Source organism: Leptodactylus fuscus, chromosome 6 (assembly GCF_031893055.1).
Source record: "Leptodactylus fuscus isolate aLepFus1 chromosome 6, aLepFus1.hap2, whole genome shotgun sequence".
Lineage (NCBI taxonomy): Eukaryota > Metazoa > Chordata > Amphibia > Anura > Leptodactylidae > Leptodactylus > Leptodactylus fuscus.
In genome coordinates this window covers 120995609-121012793 of record NC_134270.1, presented here as the reverse complement: position 1 = coordinate 121012793, position 17185 = coordinate 120995609, and the positions used below count along the sequence as shown (strand labels likewise).

The 17185-nt window shown below is 41.4% G+C and overlaps 1 protein-coding gene across 1 annotated transcript in view; it reads right to left on the bottom strand.

Annotated features, from left to right (window-relative positions):
* PPP1R9B (protein phosphatase 1 regulatory subunit 9B) overlaps positions 1-13988 on the bottom strand; it is a 50214-nt gene extending 36226 nt beyond the window's left edge. Inside the window, exons 1-2 of the mRNA XM_075278276.1 lie at positions 12589-13988; positions 3238-3370 (exon numbers count right to left, since the gene is read on the bottom strand). Of these exons, the coding sequence (XP_075134377.1) occupies positions 3238-3370; positions 12589-13725 (1270 nt within the window). The 5' untranslated portion in view covers positions 13726-13988. The remainder of the gene's footprint in view (positions 1-3237; positions 3371-12588) is intronic.
* Positions 13989-17185: the final 3197 nt, after the last annotated feature.

Below are 17185 nucleotides of genomic sequence, written 5' to 3'. Positions count from 1 at the left end.
TCTATCTATCTATCTCATACTTTTCAGTAGATTTCCTCAGTCACTTAAAACATCAGTAATTACTTTTTTGTTAATTGTTATCATCATTCTTCAAAGAATTGATAATAAGAGCAGATCTGTTTGCTATTCCTACATTACATTTTGGATGGACTAAGTGGAGGATCAGTCCATGGTTTTTCCATTTAAAGACAATGAGACATATGGATGCAATGTGAGCATTGAGCCTCATTAAATATTAACATTTCTACAAATGTGTGTACATTAGGACGCCCTTACCATTAAAGGTCTCCAGAACGATATAAAGTGATTTTAACTCAGAAGTAAACATAAGTAGAGGCGTCTCTCAATTTGCACAACTGAATAAAGAAAAATGCTAATTTGAATATATTTACATATATTTAGCATTAATTACCACACCTCTTTGGTGTATGTATAATGTACATGCTGGTATTGTGCTTGCATGGCCTGTTTTTGGAGTTTAGAAAGGATTAACAGTAACCAGAACAAATACAAGGAAACCAAGGTCCCTGAAATATGTACCCTGATGAATTCAGGTAGGACCCCTAGTTACATAGTTACATAGTTACATAGTAGATGAGGTTGGATAAAGACATCAGTCCATCAAGTCCAACCTATAACCCTACAATCCCTACAGTGTTGGGATATTGATACAAGGGAAGGCAACAGTGGTTGAGATACTTTACCAAATGCCCAGTTTTCCTTCTGCGGGCAGCACGACAGCTTTGAGAAATCAAGTTCAACAACGCTCCAGTTTCCACCTTCCCTGATTTTTCTTCTGCCCTACAAAAGGCCCCTGCGACCCTTGTTAACATGAAACAACAACTACAGGAGTTCTCCATCCAGTACTCTATGGAGTATCCTGCACATCTCAAGGTAATTTATGAAGATAAAACCATCTTCTTCACATCACCTCAGGAGTCGGAGGACTGGCTGAATTTGTTACCCCGATCTCCTAGACTGTAGCCTTATGTATTCAGTTGGGTAAAAGGCCCTACTGGCCCATGTTCTATTCTTTACTACTGACTGTGAACTCCATGTATGTTAGATGTCCAACCATCTTATAGACACCGGAGTTACATGTGAATTTCTATGGGTTCCTTGATTCTCATCTGTCAGTGTTTAACGTTTGAAAGACAGTTTTGCTTTGGGGAATTGTTTATTCAATGGATTATGCATCTCTATAAATCACCTAGAGTGGTAGTTTCCACTAATGGGGCGCAGTCCCAATATTTCTCCCTACATAGAGGGACGTGTCAGCGGTGTCTGCTGTCTCCACTACTTTTGGCACAGGCAGTGGAACCTATCGCCATTATTCTCAGGACTGATATACTATACAAGGGAGTGATGATCTCATTTTCTTTATGTCTGATCTCATCCAAATACTTCCATAAGGCCCTAATTGATAGATTTGGTATCCATTGTGGCTTGGACACTAACTGGCCCAAGTCATCACAAAAGCCTATTACGCCTCAGGTCTTGGCCGATGCCTTGGGAATTTGTTTGTGGCCTTCAGGTAGTGAACACTTGCAAATACCTAGGTATACATATATCTTTTGTAACCAGTGAGTGGTTCATATGCTAAAGCAGTGGGGATACTCAAGATCCTGGGCTAAATGCAAAACTTGTACATGGTCACACCCTAGTGTCGGACTGGGTTGCCACGGCCCACTAGTAAAGTTTATTTTGGGAGCCCACTATACAGCTACATACAAATATTACCTGACCTTTGTTCACAAATTCCTAAAATGTCACCAACATAATATTTTTCCAGTAATAGCTTGCTGCTAGCCCTTGCCTGTGATTTTTCTGTCCTGGGGTCCTGGAAGTAGACTTTTGTCTGGCTCTTGTCTTGAACTATGGCTCTCTCATGTCTGTGAGCACATGAGCCCACACAGCGGCAGATGGCAGGCAGCAGCAAGATGCTGCAGGGTGACTGGTTATTGGGGCCCAGGGAAAAAGATACTGGTTGGCCTGACTGTGCAGCTAGATGTCACCCCAACTAGCTGGTGCTCCGGATCTTGGAGGCCCCTTTGGAGACGGGGGCCTGTGGGCAATTGCCCAGTTTGCCCTCCCCCCTTCTCTGACACTTGCTCTGGCTGCAGAATATGACGACACTATGCAAATAACCTAAAAAAAAAAAATAGTCCAAAATAGTCCAGTATATGAATAATCTACCTAACACAAAGCATATTGTTAATGTCTTCCCTGGCATCCAGCACCCATTGCTACACTCTTCCCAAGAACAGACTTGCTGAATACCAAATTTCACAAATAACCACTTCCAGACCGCCCATAGGCTATAAACGTCCGGGAAGTGGTTGCCTAGTTCTGACAGGACGTACCGGTACGTCCAATCAGAACACAGTAGCTGCACAGAGACCGTGCAGCTGCTGAAGCTGGGAGCCGGCTGTAACTTCAGCTGGAGCTCCGAGAGAGATGGCAGGAAAGGTTTATTCCCTTCCCTGCCTTCTCAATGAGCGCTGTATACACAGCTATGGGCGCCGCCATGAAGCGGCCACCCTCTGACCCGGCAGTCACGTGATCCGCCGGGCTCAGTGTCTTACAAGAGCTGCTGGGTCCTACAAGACCCAGATCAGCTCTGTAAGTGTAAATAACAGTGTACAAGGAGGCTGGATTCCTCCTGCAACTGAGGCTAAATGTAGCAGCCTCAGTTGCAGGGGAAATCAGCCTCCCTAACAAAAAAAAAAGTGATCAGATGTCTCCAAAGGTCTCTTATGACCTTAAGGGAACACAATCTGAAAAATAAATAAATAAATAAATAAATAAATAAAAAAGATAAAAAAATGAAAATAAAATAATTTTTTAAAAAATATATAATAATACGCTAATAAAACGCCATTATCAAAGGTTATAGCCCCACCCTCGACGACACCATACAAAATAAAAATTACCGTAACGGAGAGGAAAAACTATTTTATAAAGTTTTTCAGTAGCACTTTGGGTTATTAAATAGAAATAATAAAGTGAAAACCAGGCAACAATTTCCTTCCTATTATGTTTATATTTTCCCGGATATAAAAAAAATTAAAACACATTCGAAAATAAAAACAACACAAAAATAAAGCCCTATGTGTCCCCGAAAAAAAGACGCTAAAATTAGTTGAATGAGACATATGAGAAAAATGTTACAGCCCTCAAAACCGCACACGTTTGTGAGTTAAAGCATTATTTCTCCAAGTGTATTATATTCCTTACCTTTCTCCAGTTCTACAGGGAAGAGGTCCAGCCTCTCCACCCTCTTCTCTAGCTCATATTCTGCTGAGGCAGCCATAGGATCCACATCATCATTACGCCGATCATATTCCTCATTAGAGTATGTGCTAAACACCTGTAGGAGGAAAGAACTATTAGTTACAAGGAACCTCATCTTGTATAGTTACACTATCTGAAAATCCTAATGGAATTACATTGAGAAAAACACAGAATTCACACATAACAAAAAAAATTAACTAACAGTTCTGGCAATGGACTGTTATCTGCATATTGTATAACATGTGATATCTTATGTAACTGTTGATACTACTGATACTGCCAGCCTTTGTGTTTGTAGCCTTCTGTCCCCTTGTGTTTATAATGCTTAGCAACCACCTGATCATATACTATGAAAATTACCACTTGCCATGAAGTACCCAAATATAAAACTGTTATTGCGAGAAATATCTGAGGATACAATCTGAGAAGTTAAAAACATAATAAAAAAATACCACTTAGACACCACTTGACGTCTGCACCCATAAAAGGAACTTTCTGGGTGACATGAGAGGCCTAGCATCATGCTGATAAGGCAATCCACAATGGGCATACACAAAGATAAGGGAACCCACAACAAACATTAAAACTGAGTTGGTTTTTGGTGTTGGTTAAAACCACCACAACTTTAAAGGGGTTGTCCAGGATTTAAAGGATATGAAAGGATTTAGGGTGGATGTAAAAGAACAATGGTTACTCGTCTGTCCCCAGTGCTCCATTGTCTACTCCTGGTCCCATGTTGGGATTCACAGTGCCTAAAGCTCACATGACCACTGAGACCAATCAATGGTCTCAATGGTCAATAGAGAGGGGCTGGTGATGTCACTGACATATGTCACCAGTTCCTTACTAGCAACTGCTGATCCTTACAACTTCTGAGAACAAATGATAGAAAGTGAACCAGGAACATCAGGGACAGGTATGTAACAAATGCTGACCAATCTATATATTAACTACATAGTAATACTACATGATATATATAGTAACTATATAGTAATACTACATGAGGTTAGAAGAAGACACCGGTCCATCATCCAGCATGTTATAGAGCAGGGAGAACTGAGCAGATTGATGTATACAGTTTTATGGAAAAGATTAAGTAGGACTAGTTAATCCTTTAGACTGCATTTGCTGGACTAAGGGCCCATTCGCATGGGCACAGAGGGGGCGAATTATGGCGCGGAATCCACATCATAATCTGCCCCCTCACAATGGTGGTCTATGGAGACCGCTAGCGTTCTTTTTTCCGCTAGCGGCATGTTGCGGCATGAAGCGAGCTGCCCTTTCTTCAGGCGGATTCTGCGGCTCATCGAGCCGCAGCGTCCACCTCGCAACAGCAATCTCCAGAGTTGGCCCATTCATTTGAGCCTACTCCGGAGGGAAAAGCCGCGACTGTCGGAAGCTACGACAGTCATGGCAGGCGGATTTTTGCCCGAGAGTGACGCGAATCCTCATGTCACTCTCGCTGCCAATATCCGCCCCCCGTGTGAACGGGGCCTAAGGAATCTACTCTGTAAATGACAGCCTCCCCTCTATGACTGTGTATTTTGAGATAGCTGTAAATCAGTGATAGGACCACTTACTGGACTCTCAAGCCCTGACTACCCTGTCATGGTATTACTATAGCATGTATCCACCTTGGCAAAAGTGAGGCCCCGTTACTCTAGCATGCCTCCACCTTGACAAAAATGTATCCACGTTAATGTATCAATAAAGTTCGGCCATTTATGATGTACAATATTGTTTTTGTGGCTTATACCATTTCTTATTTTGCCACAGTCGCAGCAGATGGGAAGTCTCACACCAAAGTTTCGATCAAAGCTGCGCTTGCCATCATTTATCTTTGGGCTAAAAATCTCTCGTAATGTGAAGTATGTCAACATCATAAATGGCTGGCCGAACTTTTACTTCAGCATTATTGATAGGTGCCTACTGTTTATCATATAAAACAATAATGCATGTTGGCAAGGTGGAGACATGCTAGAGTAATGGGGCTTCACTTTTGCCAAAGAGTAATACCTCCTGTCATTGGAGTGTCGGAATAAAACCACACAAACACAGGGAGAAAATACAAATTCCCACCAGATGCAGCCCTGCAAGGCAACAGTGCTAACCACTTAACCACTGAGCCACCATGCTACCTCGAATAAGTTACCACCTCTATTTTATTAGATAGGAAGTCAGGATATATAGTTTTGCTGTCATTCTTCTGTCATACCTCTCTTATACCCGTTCAGTAAGACCTTGTTTAGAAAAAAAATGGTGCCCACTGATAAGTCCATGGAAATGAATCCAATGTAATGAACTAAAGATGGCATCAGTCATGTAACCCATCACAAACAAATCATGTAACCACTGGTATTCAGTTACTACAGGTATCTCACAGGTGACTAATAGTTTATTGAAAGGAAGAGCATATACGGTATTACTACAACATCTCATCATACCTGTCAGTGCATATACAATAGGCAGCATTACTATCGCTATCACCATGTCAGTATATATACAGTCTTACTAAAGCATCAACTCATCATCATGTCTGTCAATATATGATATATAGTATTACTATAGTAGCATACATCATCATGTCTGTCAGTGTTATGGGGAAGGTAGCTCGGTAGCAGCAATTGTACTGACCCAACCAGTCAGAAACAGGGACACAAAAGCTGTAGCAAACAGATTTATTTAGGAAATAACAGAAAAATAATAAACCTTGACTTCAAGCACAAAATGAGCAAAACAAAATACAGCCTTAACTTCAGGCAAAACAATGTGAAAAAAACCCCCTGCTCATCCGAGTTCTAACTAAACAATAAGTATGAATTGTATGGGTGGCTTATTACCAGCCACACAAATCAACAAAAAGAGCACAATATGGTCTCACCAGACTCACAATGTCAAGGCAGACCCAGGCACCTCCTCTCGCTCCCAGGATCTTCCCTGAAGTGCAGGCTCTGCAGCCTTTTATGGCCCAGTCACAAGCCCAGGGCCCACACATGGGCTGAAGCCTATTGAAGACCGACACTGGACCACATATAGGTCAGAGACCTGGGGGATATATACCGTGACTCCAGCATTCTGCAGGACACATTCTCACAGTGTACATACAGTATTACTACAGCATCATCTCATCATCATGTCTGTTAATGTCTGAGAAGAAGACACTCCTATATTCTTCTCCTTGTGTCTCCTCCTTGTGTGCTTTTATAAAAACAGTTAAAGTGTACGTGCCATGTCAATATTTTTATTTTATTACTTATTTTTTTTTTTTTTACTATTATTTAGGGGTGTGTTTGGTGAACATTTTTATGATATACTTTATTAACCTATTTTCCCTTTAGTGTGAAAAAGACTCTAAAGTTCTCCCTAGACACTCCTCAAACTAAGCATTGGTGCGGAGACTCTGCCTAGTTCCCTGTACCACTACTCACTATTTATTGCCAGTAAGTATAGATATAGCAGCTGCCAACTTAAGATAGCTCGGTCTCCAGTTTTATACCACCTAGAACAGTGGTATATACAGAGGTCCTCAGATTTTATATGATACCAAGGTCTCCGTTCTAACTATGAAATCTGGAGATATTAAAGTGTGAGGTTGGGAATGTGAGGTTTGTATTGCATATAAAAATCACATGCCCGACTGTTTCCTTAAAAAGGACCTTTCATGGGCTGGACACAGGCAGTTCTATATACTGCTGGAAAGCCGACAGTGCGCTTAATTCAGCGCATTATCGGCTTTCCCGATCTGTGCCCCGGGTAAAGAGTTTTTGGTCCCAGTACTGTAGCTCTTTACAGTCAGAAGGGCGTTCCTGACAGTCTGTCAGGTACGTCCTTCTTCACAGCAACGCCTATCGCGCTGTACAGTGTGAGCAGGGAGGAACGCCCCCCTCCCTCTGCTCACAGTGCTCGTCCATAGTCGAGTATTATCAGGAGGGGAGGGGGCGTTCCTCCCCGGTCTCACAGCACAGCGCTATTGGAGCTGCTTGTACAGAAGAACGTACCTGACTGACTGTCAGGAACGCCCTTCTGACTGTAAAGAGCTATGGTACCAGGACCGAAAGCTCTTTACCCGAGGCACAGATCAGGAAAAGCGACAGTGTGCTGAATTAAGCGCACTGTCGGTTTTCCAGCAGTATATAGAACTGCCTGTGCCCCAAACCATGAAAGGTCCTCTTTAACTAGTGACATCTCTGCTTGTTTTATAGCTACACAGTTATATATGGATTCTCCCTGGCAAAGCTTAGCTACAGCAATTGCTAGGAAGAACTTTAGAGCATGATTTCTATTGAAAAGGAGTACAATGGGTATATACTGTATAGTTTATAACAAAAATATTCACCAAACAACCCGTCCCCCTACACAATAGTAAAGCACTTATACTTTATCTTTATTAATAGAATGACAGCATCATCTAGAGACAAAGGCAGGAATGTTATTATATACATGTAAATTCAACTAACAGATCAGGATTTCAGGTAACGCTGCTGCTTTCTGAATACAGTCACATGAGGATGATGAGCGTGTGTGACGGTCACATGATAGATGCCATGTTCAGTCCTAGTCAGCTAGTTCATGGATCCATTACATAAGACTGACTAGTCCAGGGGCTATACCATTGTACAGTGTAGAGATAGGGGTTACCGACTAGTATACACCAGCTATATTAACAGAATTAGCATATGAATAAAAAGACTTATTTAGAAACTGAGGCAATCTACATACTAAAGGTAGGTGTGGAATAGACTTTCTAAAGGCTATGCAAGGATGTGATTAGTTAAAAATGAATTTTCCCAATGATAGAGCCCTTTTAACAATAAAATTTAGTATGTGGTGCTTTATTGAGATTTAAGGAAGAGGATGGTATATCCCAAAATGCATAATCACTAGAAAGCACAGTACACTGGACTTTACCATTATCATCGTTCTCCTGTCTGGTTTTGCCCGCACTCCCTTGGCACTGCAATAAGTTCTTTTCTTCCAGGGTCCATTGCCCGATGATCAGACCCCCACTGCAGTATTCTCACTGTTGAGATAGATATCTGCCCAATTAATTTTGGCACCGATATCTCCCCACAGTCAGAAGGGCGTTCCTCACATCGCTATCTCCAGCCCTGGGACACATAATGGGAAAGCCAACAGTGCGCTGAATTTCTAGCGGTATATAAAATCACTTATGCATGAGGACATGAAAAGTCCTCTTTCAGTCTACAATAGTGTTGTGCCTATTTGTTACCACCACCATACCAAGTGAATCCCCATCTGAAGGCACGGTGGGTATATTACCGTAAGAGATTATCCACAATTAGAAAACGTGACTGATTTCTTTCAGAGAGAGCTCCATTTCCTCTTCTAGGGAAGTGACATCACGTCTGGTTGTCTTATGACCATGCTGCAGCTCAGATAGTTGTGATTATTTATACTGTATGTGTATTATATACACTGCTCATATCTTCAGGAGAACGATGTAACCCCGATGACCATATGGCAGTGCTATTCAGTATAACAAATAGTCATACATGTAATTGGCTTTCTCCTGTGAAATCTAAGGGAATAGAAGAGAAGGCAAGATGTATGAGCTCCAACCTCTCTTATACAATGTAACCCTGCATGGCCTCCATCATTTGTAGGTCACCACATGTCTGTCCTTAAATGGTCTGATTTTGGTATTGATATCTGGGCACTTCATAGGTGTGCTGAATTGGCCCGTGGTTATGTGTTCATTGTATGGCACCATAAGGCAGTATTATGTGCCACAATATTGAAATACTTTGGGTTATAATATGCCAGTAATGCCCTAAAGCTTTCTTTTCTTATAGACAATGACAGATTGGTCTAATGGGTTGTTAATATGTCTACAGCTATCTTCTGTTAATGACCATAACGAAAACCTTACTTGACTTAATAGACATATAAGGGTATTTTTTGGGATGTAATAGAACCTTATTATGTATAGTGGTCAGGTAATGTTAAGAGTATTATAAAATAATACAATTGTCATTTTATATTAAGAGTATACCACCTTGGATAAGCCCGAAGCATCAAATGGTCAAGCTTCTGACACAACAATGGGGCTCAACCACATCAGAGTCCATGAACAGAGAAGAACCCAGTTTGCTGATCATTCGCTGGTAGGGTTTGTGACTTTTTGGGCAATTTAGAAAGTTTCAGACCCAACTCAAGATATAGCATTCATGCACAATGAACTAGTAGAGCATGCTATGACCTTACTAGAGAAGCATCTATCAGAATAGCTTTCCTCTGGTGGTCACTTTACATGTGTATGTTAGGTCAGAAATTCATCCATTGTCTCATGTGACCTCTTGTACTATGTAGTAAAAAATTGTTTATTGATATAGATATGAGCTGAGCATTTATGTAACTATTATGGGACTTATTGGTCAAGGAGATCCACCTCCACTCAGGGATGGATATTAAGGGCATTGGACACCTGAGTGCAAGTTTCTGGGATACACCGAAAAGATCAAATAATCATGAAATCATGAGGCGTCATCTTCATTCCAAATTATTTTCCATGGATGTCCTATGGTTACCTGGTTCCTAGAGATGACCAGTTGCTCCTTCTGAAAGGGACTCTTCATGGGAATCTCAGAGGCACTTGTAAGTGCGACCCCCATAAATAGTGTGACTACAAATAGTAATATGTATTGTAGGTTGTAGGTTAGACTACTTTATGTATAAAGCTGTTATTTGGTCACTGCGTATTGGTATTATTTGAGCACTGCATGGTGGTAGTTATTTTTTGTAGCATTGTATGTGATAGAACTGTATACCAATGTTATAAGTGTGACATAGCAGACATCTGGCAGTGTTCGTTTGTGTCCATGTATGATTTGTCTAATCCATTCCTCAGGTCTGTTTTAGGAACAGCAGAACTGATTAAATAATAAAAATGAATCCATGTAATGACGTACGGATGCCGAGGGACCCCATTGGCTATAATCTAATCTGTTGGGTATACCTTTTCTTCTCCTTGACATTGCCGGAGGAAAAAGTTGAGCTTGCAAGAAATTTGTCATGTGCAATTTTAGATTGGATTTAGATCTGGTTCATTTGATTCATTGTATGGTTATTGTTTGTGAGAAGGTGACAGGCAGAGTGCTGGAGTCCACATATATCAGCCCCAGGTTTGTGACATATGTGTGGTCCAGGGCAGATCTGGAGTAGGCCTCAACCCAGGTGTAGATCCTTGGCTCATAACTGGGTCAGAAAAGGCTGCAGATCCTGCATTTCAGTGTGTTTCAATGGAGTGAAAGGAGGTGTATGGTTCTTTCTGTCCTGTAACTCAGAGTCCGGTGAAACTATATTGCTTCTGTTTTATTCATGTGGCTAGAGATAAGCCACACGTATAGTTAGCGTATCAGTTCTGTTTAGTTAGTTGCTCAGACGAGCAGGTTTTTTTTATTTTGTTTTGCCTGAAGTTAAAGCTGTATTTTGTTTTTCTCATTTTGTGCCTGAAGCGAAGGTTTATTTATTTTCCTTTTTTTTCCTAAATAAACCAGTTTGCTGCATATTTTGTGTCCCTGTCTTGACTGTTTGAGTCCACACCACTGCTTCTATCGAGCTAACTTCCCCACATGTTATATTGTAATACTAACCAACATAGGGTACCACATGGAGCACCCGGCCCTGGTTGAAAATACCTATATATGTGCAAAACTTTCAAATATATTATCATTGCCTTGTTTGGCTGTTAATGTCTAGTATATATATATATATATATATATATATATATATATATATATATATATATATACACACACACACTACAATATACATGGTCTATACCACCATGGGTCCATGGTCCTTCACTTTAGACTTGCAGATCAGCAGATTGCATTTTGAATTGAAGGCAACATTTCTTGCTAATCTAGTAAGAAGATGACATCGAATAGTCATGGATTAATCTGCAGTATAGGTTTGTGAAGGCCTGTGCTAACTGGGCGACATCAGAATCAATGTCAGCCCAAATGCAACGGGGTCACAAAAACCACAGGAGATTATTGCAGGAACCACATGACAATCTCAAATAACCTGTTGACCACAAAAACATTACGCTAACCTACATCTGACTACTCATAGAAAAGTGACCTAAAATTCCTCCTGATACTAAAATATCACCTGGCTTTTAGTATGCCATTATTATAATATCGCTGGGAATGAGAACTTCATTTTGATCAGTAATCCAGGAACCAGAAGGTGCATATGCCACATATATGTAGCAGAGCTGTGACTGTTATTTGCATCTCATAGTAACATTTCATGTTTGCGGTGTTGTACATTGGACTAAATTATCACATGTGCAACCATAAAGAGTTAAATTCCGCTCTGCTACATCTGTCAGTCTACAATTCTCCCAGGAATATACTTTTTACATAATCAAATAGTCTTTTGCATGTGATCTGATCACTGCTCTGTTAACACATATTACACTGTATATCACAAGCAGTTGGTATATAAAGAATCTACTTCTTTGTCGTGCACGCAGTATTGTATAATAGCAGGACTCTCAGACACAATAACTGCAGACATAGTCTACATGTAGGTCTGGGGTTAACGCCTGGATTATAGAATCAGCTGTGCATGGTGAAACTAGAAGGCCCACCATGTTCTGTATTAGGTGGAGTGACACAGTTTAGCAACATCTTCTGTGTGTGATCACTGGCCATCTAGCCAGACACTTGACACCCAACATTGCACTTGAAATGGTGGATGTAATACAACTAGTGTGCAATAAGCTCCAAGCATACAGCTGTGATGGTGCAGCTGGGTCAGCGCTCAGGAACCTCTACATATCTCAATAGCCCCAATAACAGGAAGCGTGGGGGACTCCCTTCCCCCCACACACCCTGCCAGCCTGCCATCGTCCCCGCAGCAGGAAGTGTCATACAGACACACACACTTCCTCCATTCAAACAGCTGAATGTGTAGTACAGTGCAGACCCCCCCCCATCCTCGAATACAGCTGTGTGCTTATATAGACTGATATGTATATAGACAGACTGAATAAGCTAATAGCAATGTCAATGGTGCCAGATGAACAGCAGATACTGTCTTGTCTATGTCGACAAAGGTATTATATCCTCGCTGGTGTCATGGAAACTCTACATGCCTTAACACACACAGTACCATTCCTGGAATCGTTTGCAAAGGACTGTGGGATTGCACGGCCTTCTTTGGACAATGAGAAATATGTAATGGTGTCTGTCATCTAAATGGCCTATATATATGCAAAATACAGACGTACGTACGTAGAGCTTTCAACCCTATGGGTCTTACCTTGATGGGGGCTGTGCTGAAACGTATCTTCCGTGTGGGGACTGGTTCTTCTTCTTCAGAGAGACCCTCAATCTCTTGACAACTGTTGACTGCTTCATAAAATCCATCCTCGTCTTCATCCAAACCACTTCCCCCCGAGTCCTCCCCTAGTCCACTATAAGCGCTGAGTTCTATAACCTCTACCTCGGACCAGTCCTCTCTTTTGTAGTCTTCTTCTGCTACCTCTTCCTCTAGTTCTGCTTCCCGAGCTGTCACCCCCTTGGCTTCTGAGCCTCCATTTTCAGTTGCAACGTTGGCAGTGCCTTCATCCTTTGGTGCCTCCGTTTCCTTAACCACGTCTGTCTCTGATTCCCCACTTTCTTCCACTTCCACCGGTTTGATTTTACATATCTCCTGGACTGAGCTTGGCTTCTGAGCTGCATCTACAACCTTTCCAATGGGTTTCTTCTCTTCTGAGGCCTTGGCTGCTTCTGGTTGGAAAAGTCTTGTCCGTCGGCCAGTTGGACCTTTGATAGGAACTTTGTGAATGTTATTGCGGAGGTCTGCGTTCTCAAAGACTGCGCTCAATTGGCTGACAGTGGGTGAGACAGCATCAGTGTCCAGCTTGTCAAGTGATTCTGTGCTCCCACCGAACCTGACTACAACATCCAGTTTTCTGTCCTGAAACCCACCTCTTTCCTTTCGCAGGAAGATTCGGTTGGTGGTCTCCTTTTCTTGGAGGTTCCTCTCAAACACTCGGCGTGCCTCTTGCAGTTTGGAAGGCGGTCTGTCTGCATTTGTATCGAAATGGCTTACCCGTTCCGATACACTGGTACCCAATTTCAGCAGGGCGCTATGGTTGACATTTTCATTCAGGCTGCCGGCCCGCGGCAAAGTCAGTCGAGATGGCTTCTCCTTGGCCTTACCAGTGTCATTTTCATTACTTGCTGGACCTGTCCCCATCTGAAGGAACATGTTCTTGATACGATGCACATTGGAACCATATTTGCACCTTGATTTGCGCGCTTCCTCAGACTCCGCTTCAGGTGCCCCATCTTTATTACCACGTAGCGTCTGCACCCCAACCTCATATGCATTCCTATGTGGAGAAGAACTCCTGGGTCCCCCACCTGGGGTCTTACCCTCCGTCTTCATCATTTTTGGGATGTAGGACGTGGGTACCCAGATCTCATAGTCCTCTTCTCTCCTCCTCCTCCAACCTCCTCCTTTTTTGTGTCTGTCACATCAAGCTGAGTGAAGCATCTTCTTTTCTGATGAGCGGAGTAGTGGGAATATGCCGTGCAGCTATGAAGCGGAGCTATGAAAAACACAGTCACCCACCATATCACTGGAGCTGATGCATCCTGGCCTAAACTAGCATCACGAAAAGCAACATCCTCCTTCCTCCTTTCTCTCTGTGACCCCCCCTCCTCTCTGTGTATCACTCCCCCTCTCTTGCGCTCTCCCTTTTTTCCTGCCTTCTGCAATCTGAAGGGGTTTCCGCAGGGTCCTATAGAGAGACGGATTGCTAGATCTTAACAAAAACAGAGAGGGAGGAAGGGATTACGGAAAAAAAAGAGTGATCCATCTGTCAAAATGTATTAAAGGGCTGAAGACAGATAATGAATGGCGTGTGAGCATAAATGTGTGTAGAAATATACATGCATATACAATATATATATATATATATATATATATATATACACAGAATATCTTTATACAAATATGACATATATTATTATGTTTATTTACATACACACATATATTAATATATTCAGATATATAGGTAGATAGATAGAATATATATATATATATATATATATATATATATATATATATACCCAATGAACTGTACAGTTGAGTTTGGTGTGAGATGAAGTTGTCGCCTCTCCCCAGACATAGCACACCACTAATATGTTATAATTAGTGATTGTGGGTATTGGTCACATTATTGCTTACACATGTATAGCTATATACGGAAAATAACTTCATAGCTGATGTTTTATTGTATCTCACTGTTTTAGTACCAAAGACGTAACACTTATTACCTCCAGAGTCAAACAGATTGAAAACTTAAAGGGGTTCTCTGAACATATGCTGAGTCTTTCAATGATTACCTATAATCTATGGGGGGCGGACCCAATAAAAGTTTTTAATTTCTGTGCAGCGCCACCACAGGGGAAATAAAGCATTACACTGTTCGGATGGACATCAATGCACTGTCCATGTAATGGAGGACTCCGATTTTCCTAATAGAATGGTTAAGAAGGAGTTTTCTGAACCCTTGGAGTTTCTTATAATAGTGCAGATCATAAGGTTTGCAGAACAGGTTTGGCCTTGTAGTATGTTTCATATGGACTTATGGCGTTGTCATGGTGACAAGAAGAACGTGTATTCATATTATTAGGGGATAAGGAGGAGAGGTTGGAGATTAAGTTCACTCACAGATATTCGGATGACATTCTGGCACAGATAGGTGACCTGGAAAAGACGATCATCTATTTCACTTCAATGTGACCTAGACAGCGGGGAGCTACATGATTAAGTGTGGCACTCGGGGATGGTGGGTGCACTCAACTATATACAGATGTAGCAGAGCTGGGTTTGTCATTTGGCGTGAACGGTCTATGATTATACATAGGACTACTAGCAAAAACGCAACATCTTAAGTCATGGTGCAAATTCCATCGTGTTACACCACAGGGCCAGATAACACGCTCTGGTGTGTAGTATAGGCCAATGTAATAAATCAGTCCCTATGTGTATATGTAATACATCTGCAACTCCCTCTCTACTAAAATCAATGGACATTATGAAAATTTATGACAGATAACAAAATATAGCTCCTTGGAGTAAAATAAGGATTATTATCTTACACCACTTTAGTGAAGTCCTGGGGGATTGGCTATCATTTGGCTAGTGTAACCCTCATGCAGATATAGTTACAATACCAATTTTCCAGGTATTTTTGGATTATTTTACAGATTCCATTCTGAGCCTTATAACCAGGAACTATTACAGAATCCTGTCTGTGACTATATGTACTTTGTATATAGGGTTGCGAAGTATTGGTGATTTTTTTAAGGGTACATGCACACGATCAGGATTTACATACAGGAAATCTGCAACAAAATTCGTTTGTATATATATATGGAAATCTGCACAGAAAATCAGGCTCAGAGTTTGGTGCAGATTTTTTTTTTTTTTTTTTTTTAAATGTAGATTGTGAGCCCCACATAGAGCTCACAATGTACATTTTTTCCCTATCAGTATGTCTTTTTTTGGAATATGGGATGGAAATCCATGCAAACACGGGGAGAACATACAAACTCCTTGCAGATGGTTTTTTGCCCTTGGCGGGATTTGAACACCAGGACTCCAGCGCTGCAGTGCTAACCACTGAGCCACCGTGTGGCCCCTAGTTTGGTGCAGATTTAGATGTATGTGGATTTCCACAAGCAGATCATAGGTCAGCCTCCATGCAGATAAAATCCACATCATGCGCATGAGAAATAGAATTTCTCTTTGTCTTTATGGTGCATTTTTTTTGCATTGAAATCTTAGAAAATTTGCACATAATCCTGGTCATTGTCAGTTGTAGTCAAATTATTATATTTCATTTTATTTACATATTTACTTATTTAGTAGCAAAAATTACAAAATTTCATCTGCAATAAAGTAAATAAATTAATCAAGAAACAACATTTTAAAGGACTCAAAAACATGGCTGCTTCCTTCTTCTTAAGTCACATGGGAATGCCACATCTCCATTCATTGAAATTGAATGGGACTGAGCTGTGGCATGGACATGTGACCAACAGACATGATGTCACTTACTAAGGAGAGGAAAGCAGCCATATTTTTGAAGTCAACCCAAACTCCCCACTTTATATGGGTCTATGATGCTAGGAGTCCCTGCTTCCATGAGGTTGTATTGTCTTGTAGTGTTATTGTGTTTTCTATATGGGGCCAGCATGTACAGATGACATTTTTATATTTAGTAAATTTTTATTAAAAATTTTCACATATTTCACTGTAAGGTTTTTTCTTTCTACATGACACACAAGGGCGTCATATAACCCCTTAGGGAACTCTGAGCTAATAGATGGGAATCCCCTCTTCAGAAACTTTATCTGTGTGCCAAAGTGGAGCGTGGTTACAAAGAGTGTCTGTCGCTCTGGAGGACCTGCCCTGTTCTGCATTACATAGAAAACCCATTGATTCGAGAGGACACTCTGTAATGTTTGATTTCCTCAGTGGTGGCACTGCAGGAAAGCCGAACACTTAAGGTTTCACCATAACTTTTAGTCCCATCAGGGATACACTTTTTGATGAGATTATTGTCATGGTAGCCTTCTAACAAGTAGGGATGGTTCAAAGTGCGCAACCCCATTGCACTGTGACTGCGTGGCCCTTAGTTTTATCCAGCCACATATATCCCTCCTCCCTTTCTTTTTATTCTTCCCTTCACAGGGTTAATCTTTGTTGCCTGGCTTAGTGCCACCCCTATTAATGAAAGGGGGGAAAATTGTGGTATGGTGTGACCCTGGGGAATAGTGGGCTAATGGGATACCTCCCCTCTTCTTCTATGACGTCAGGGCTATATCTAGGGGTTTAC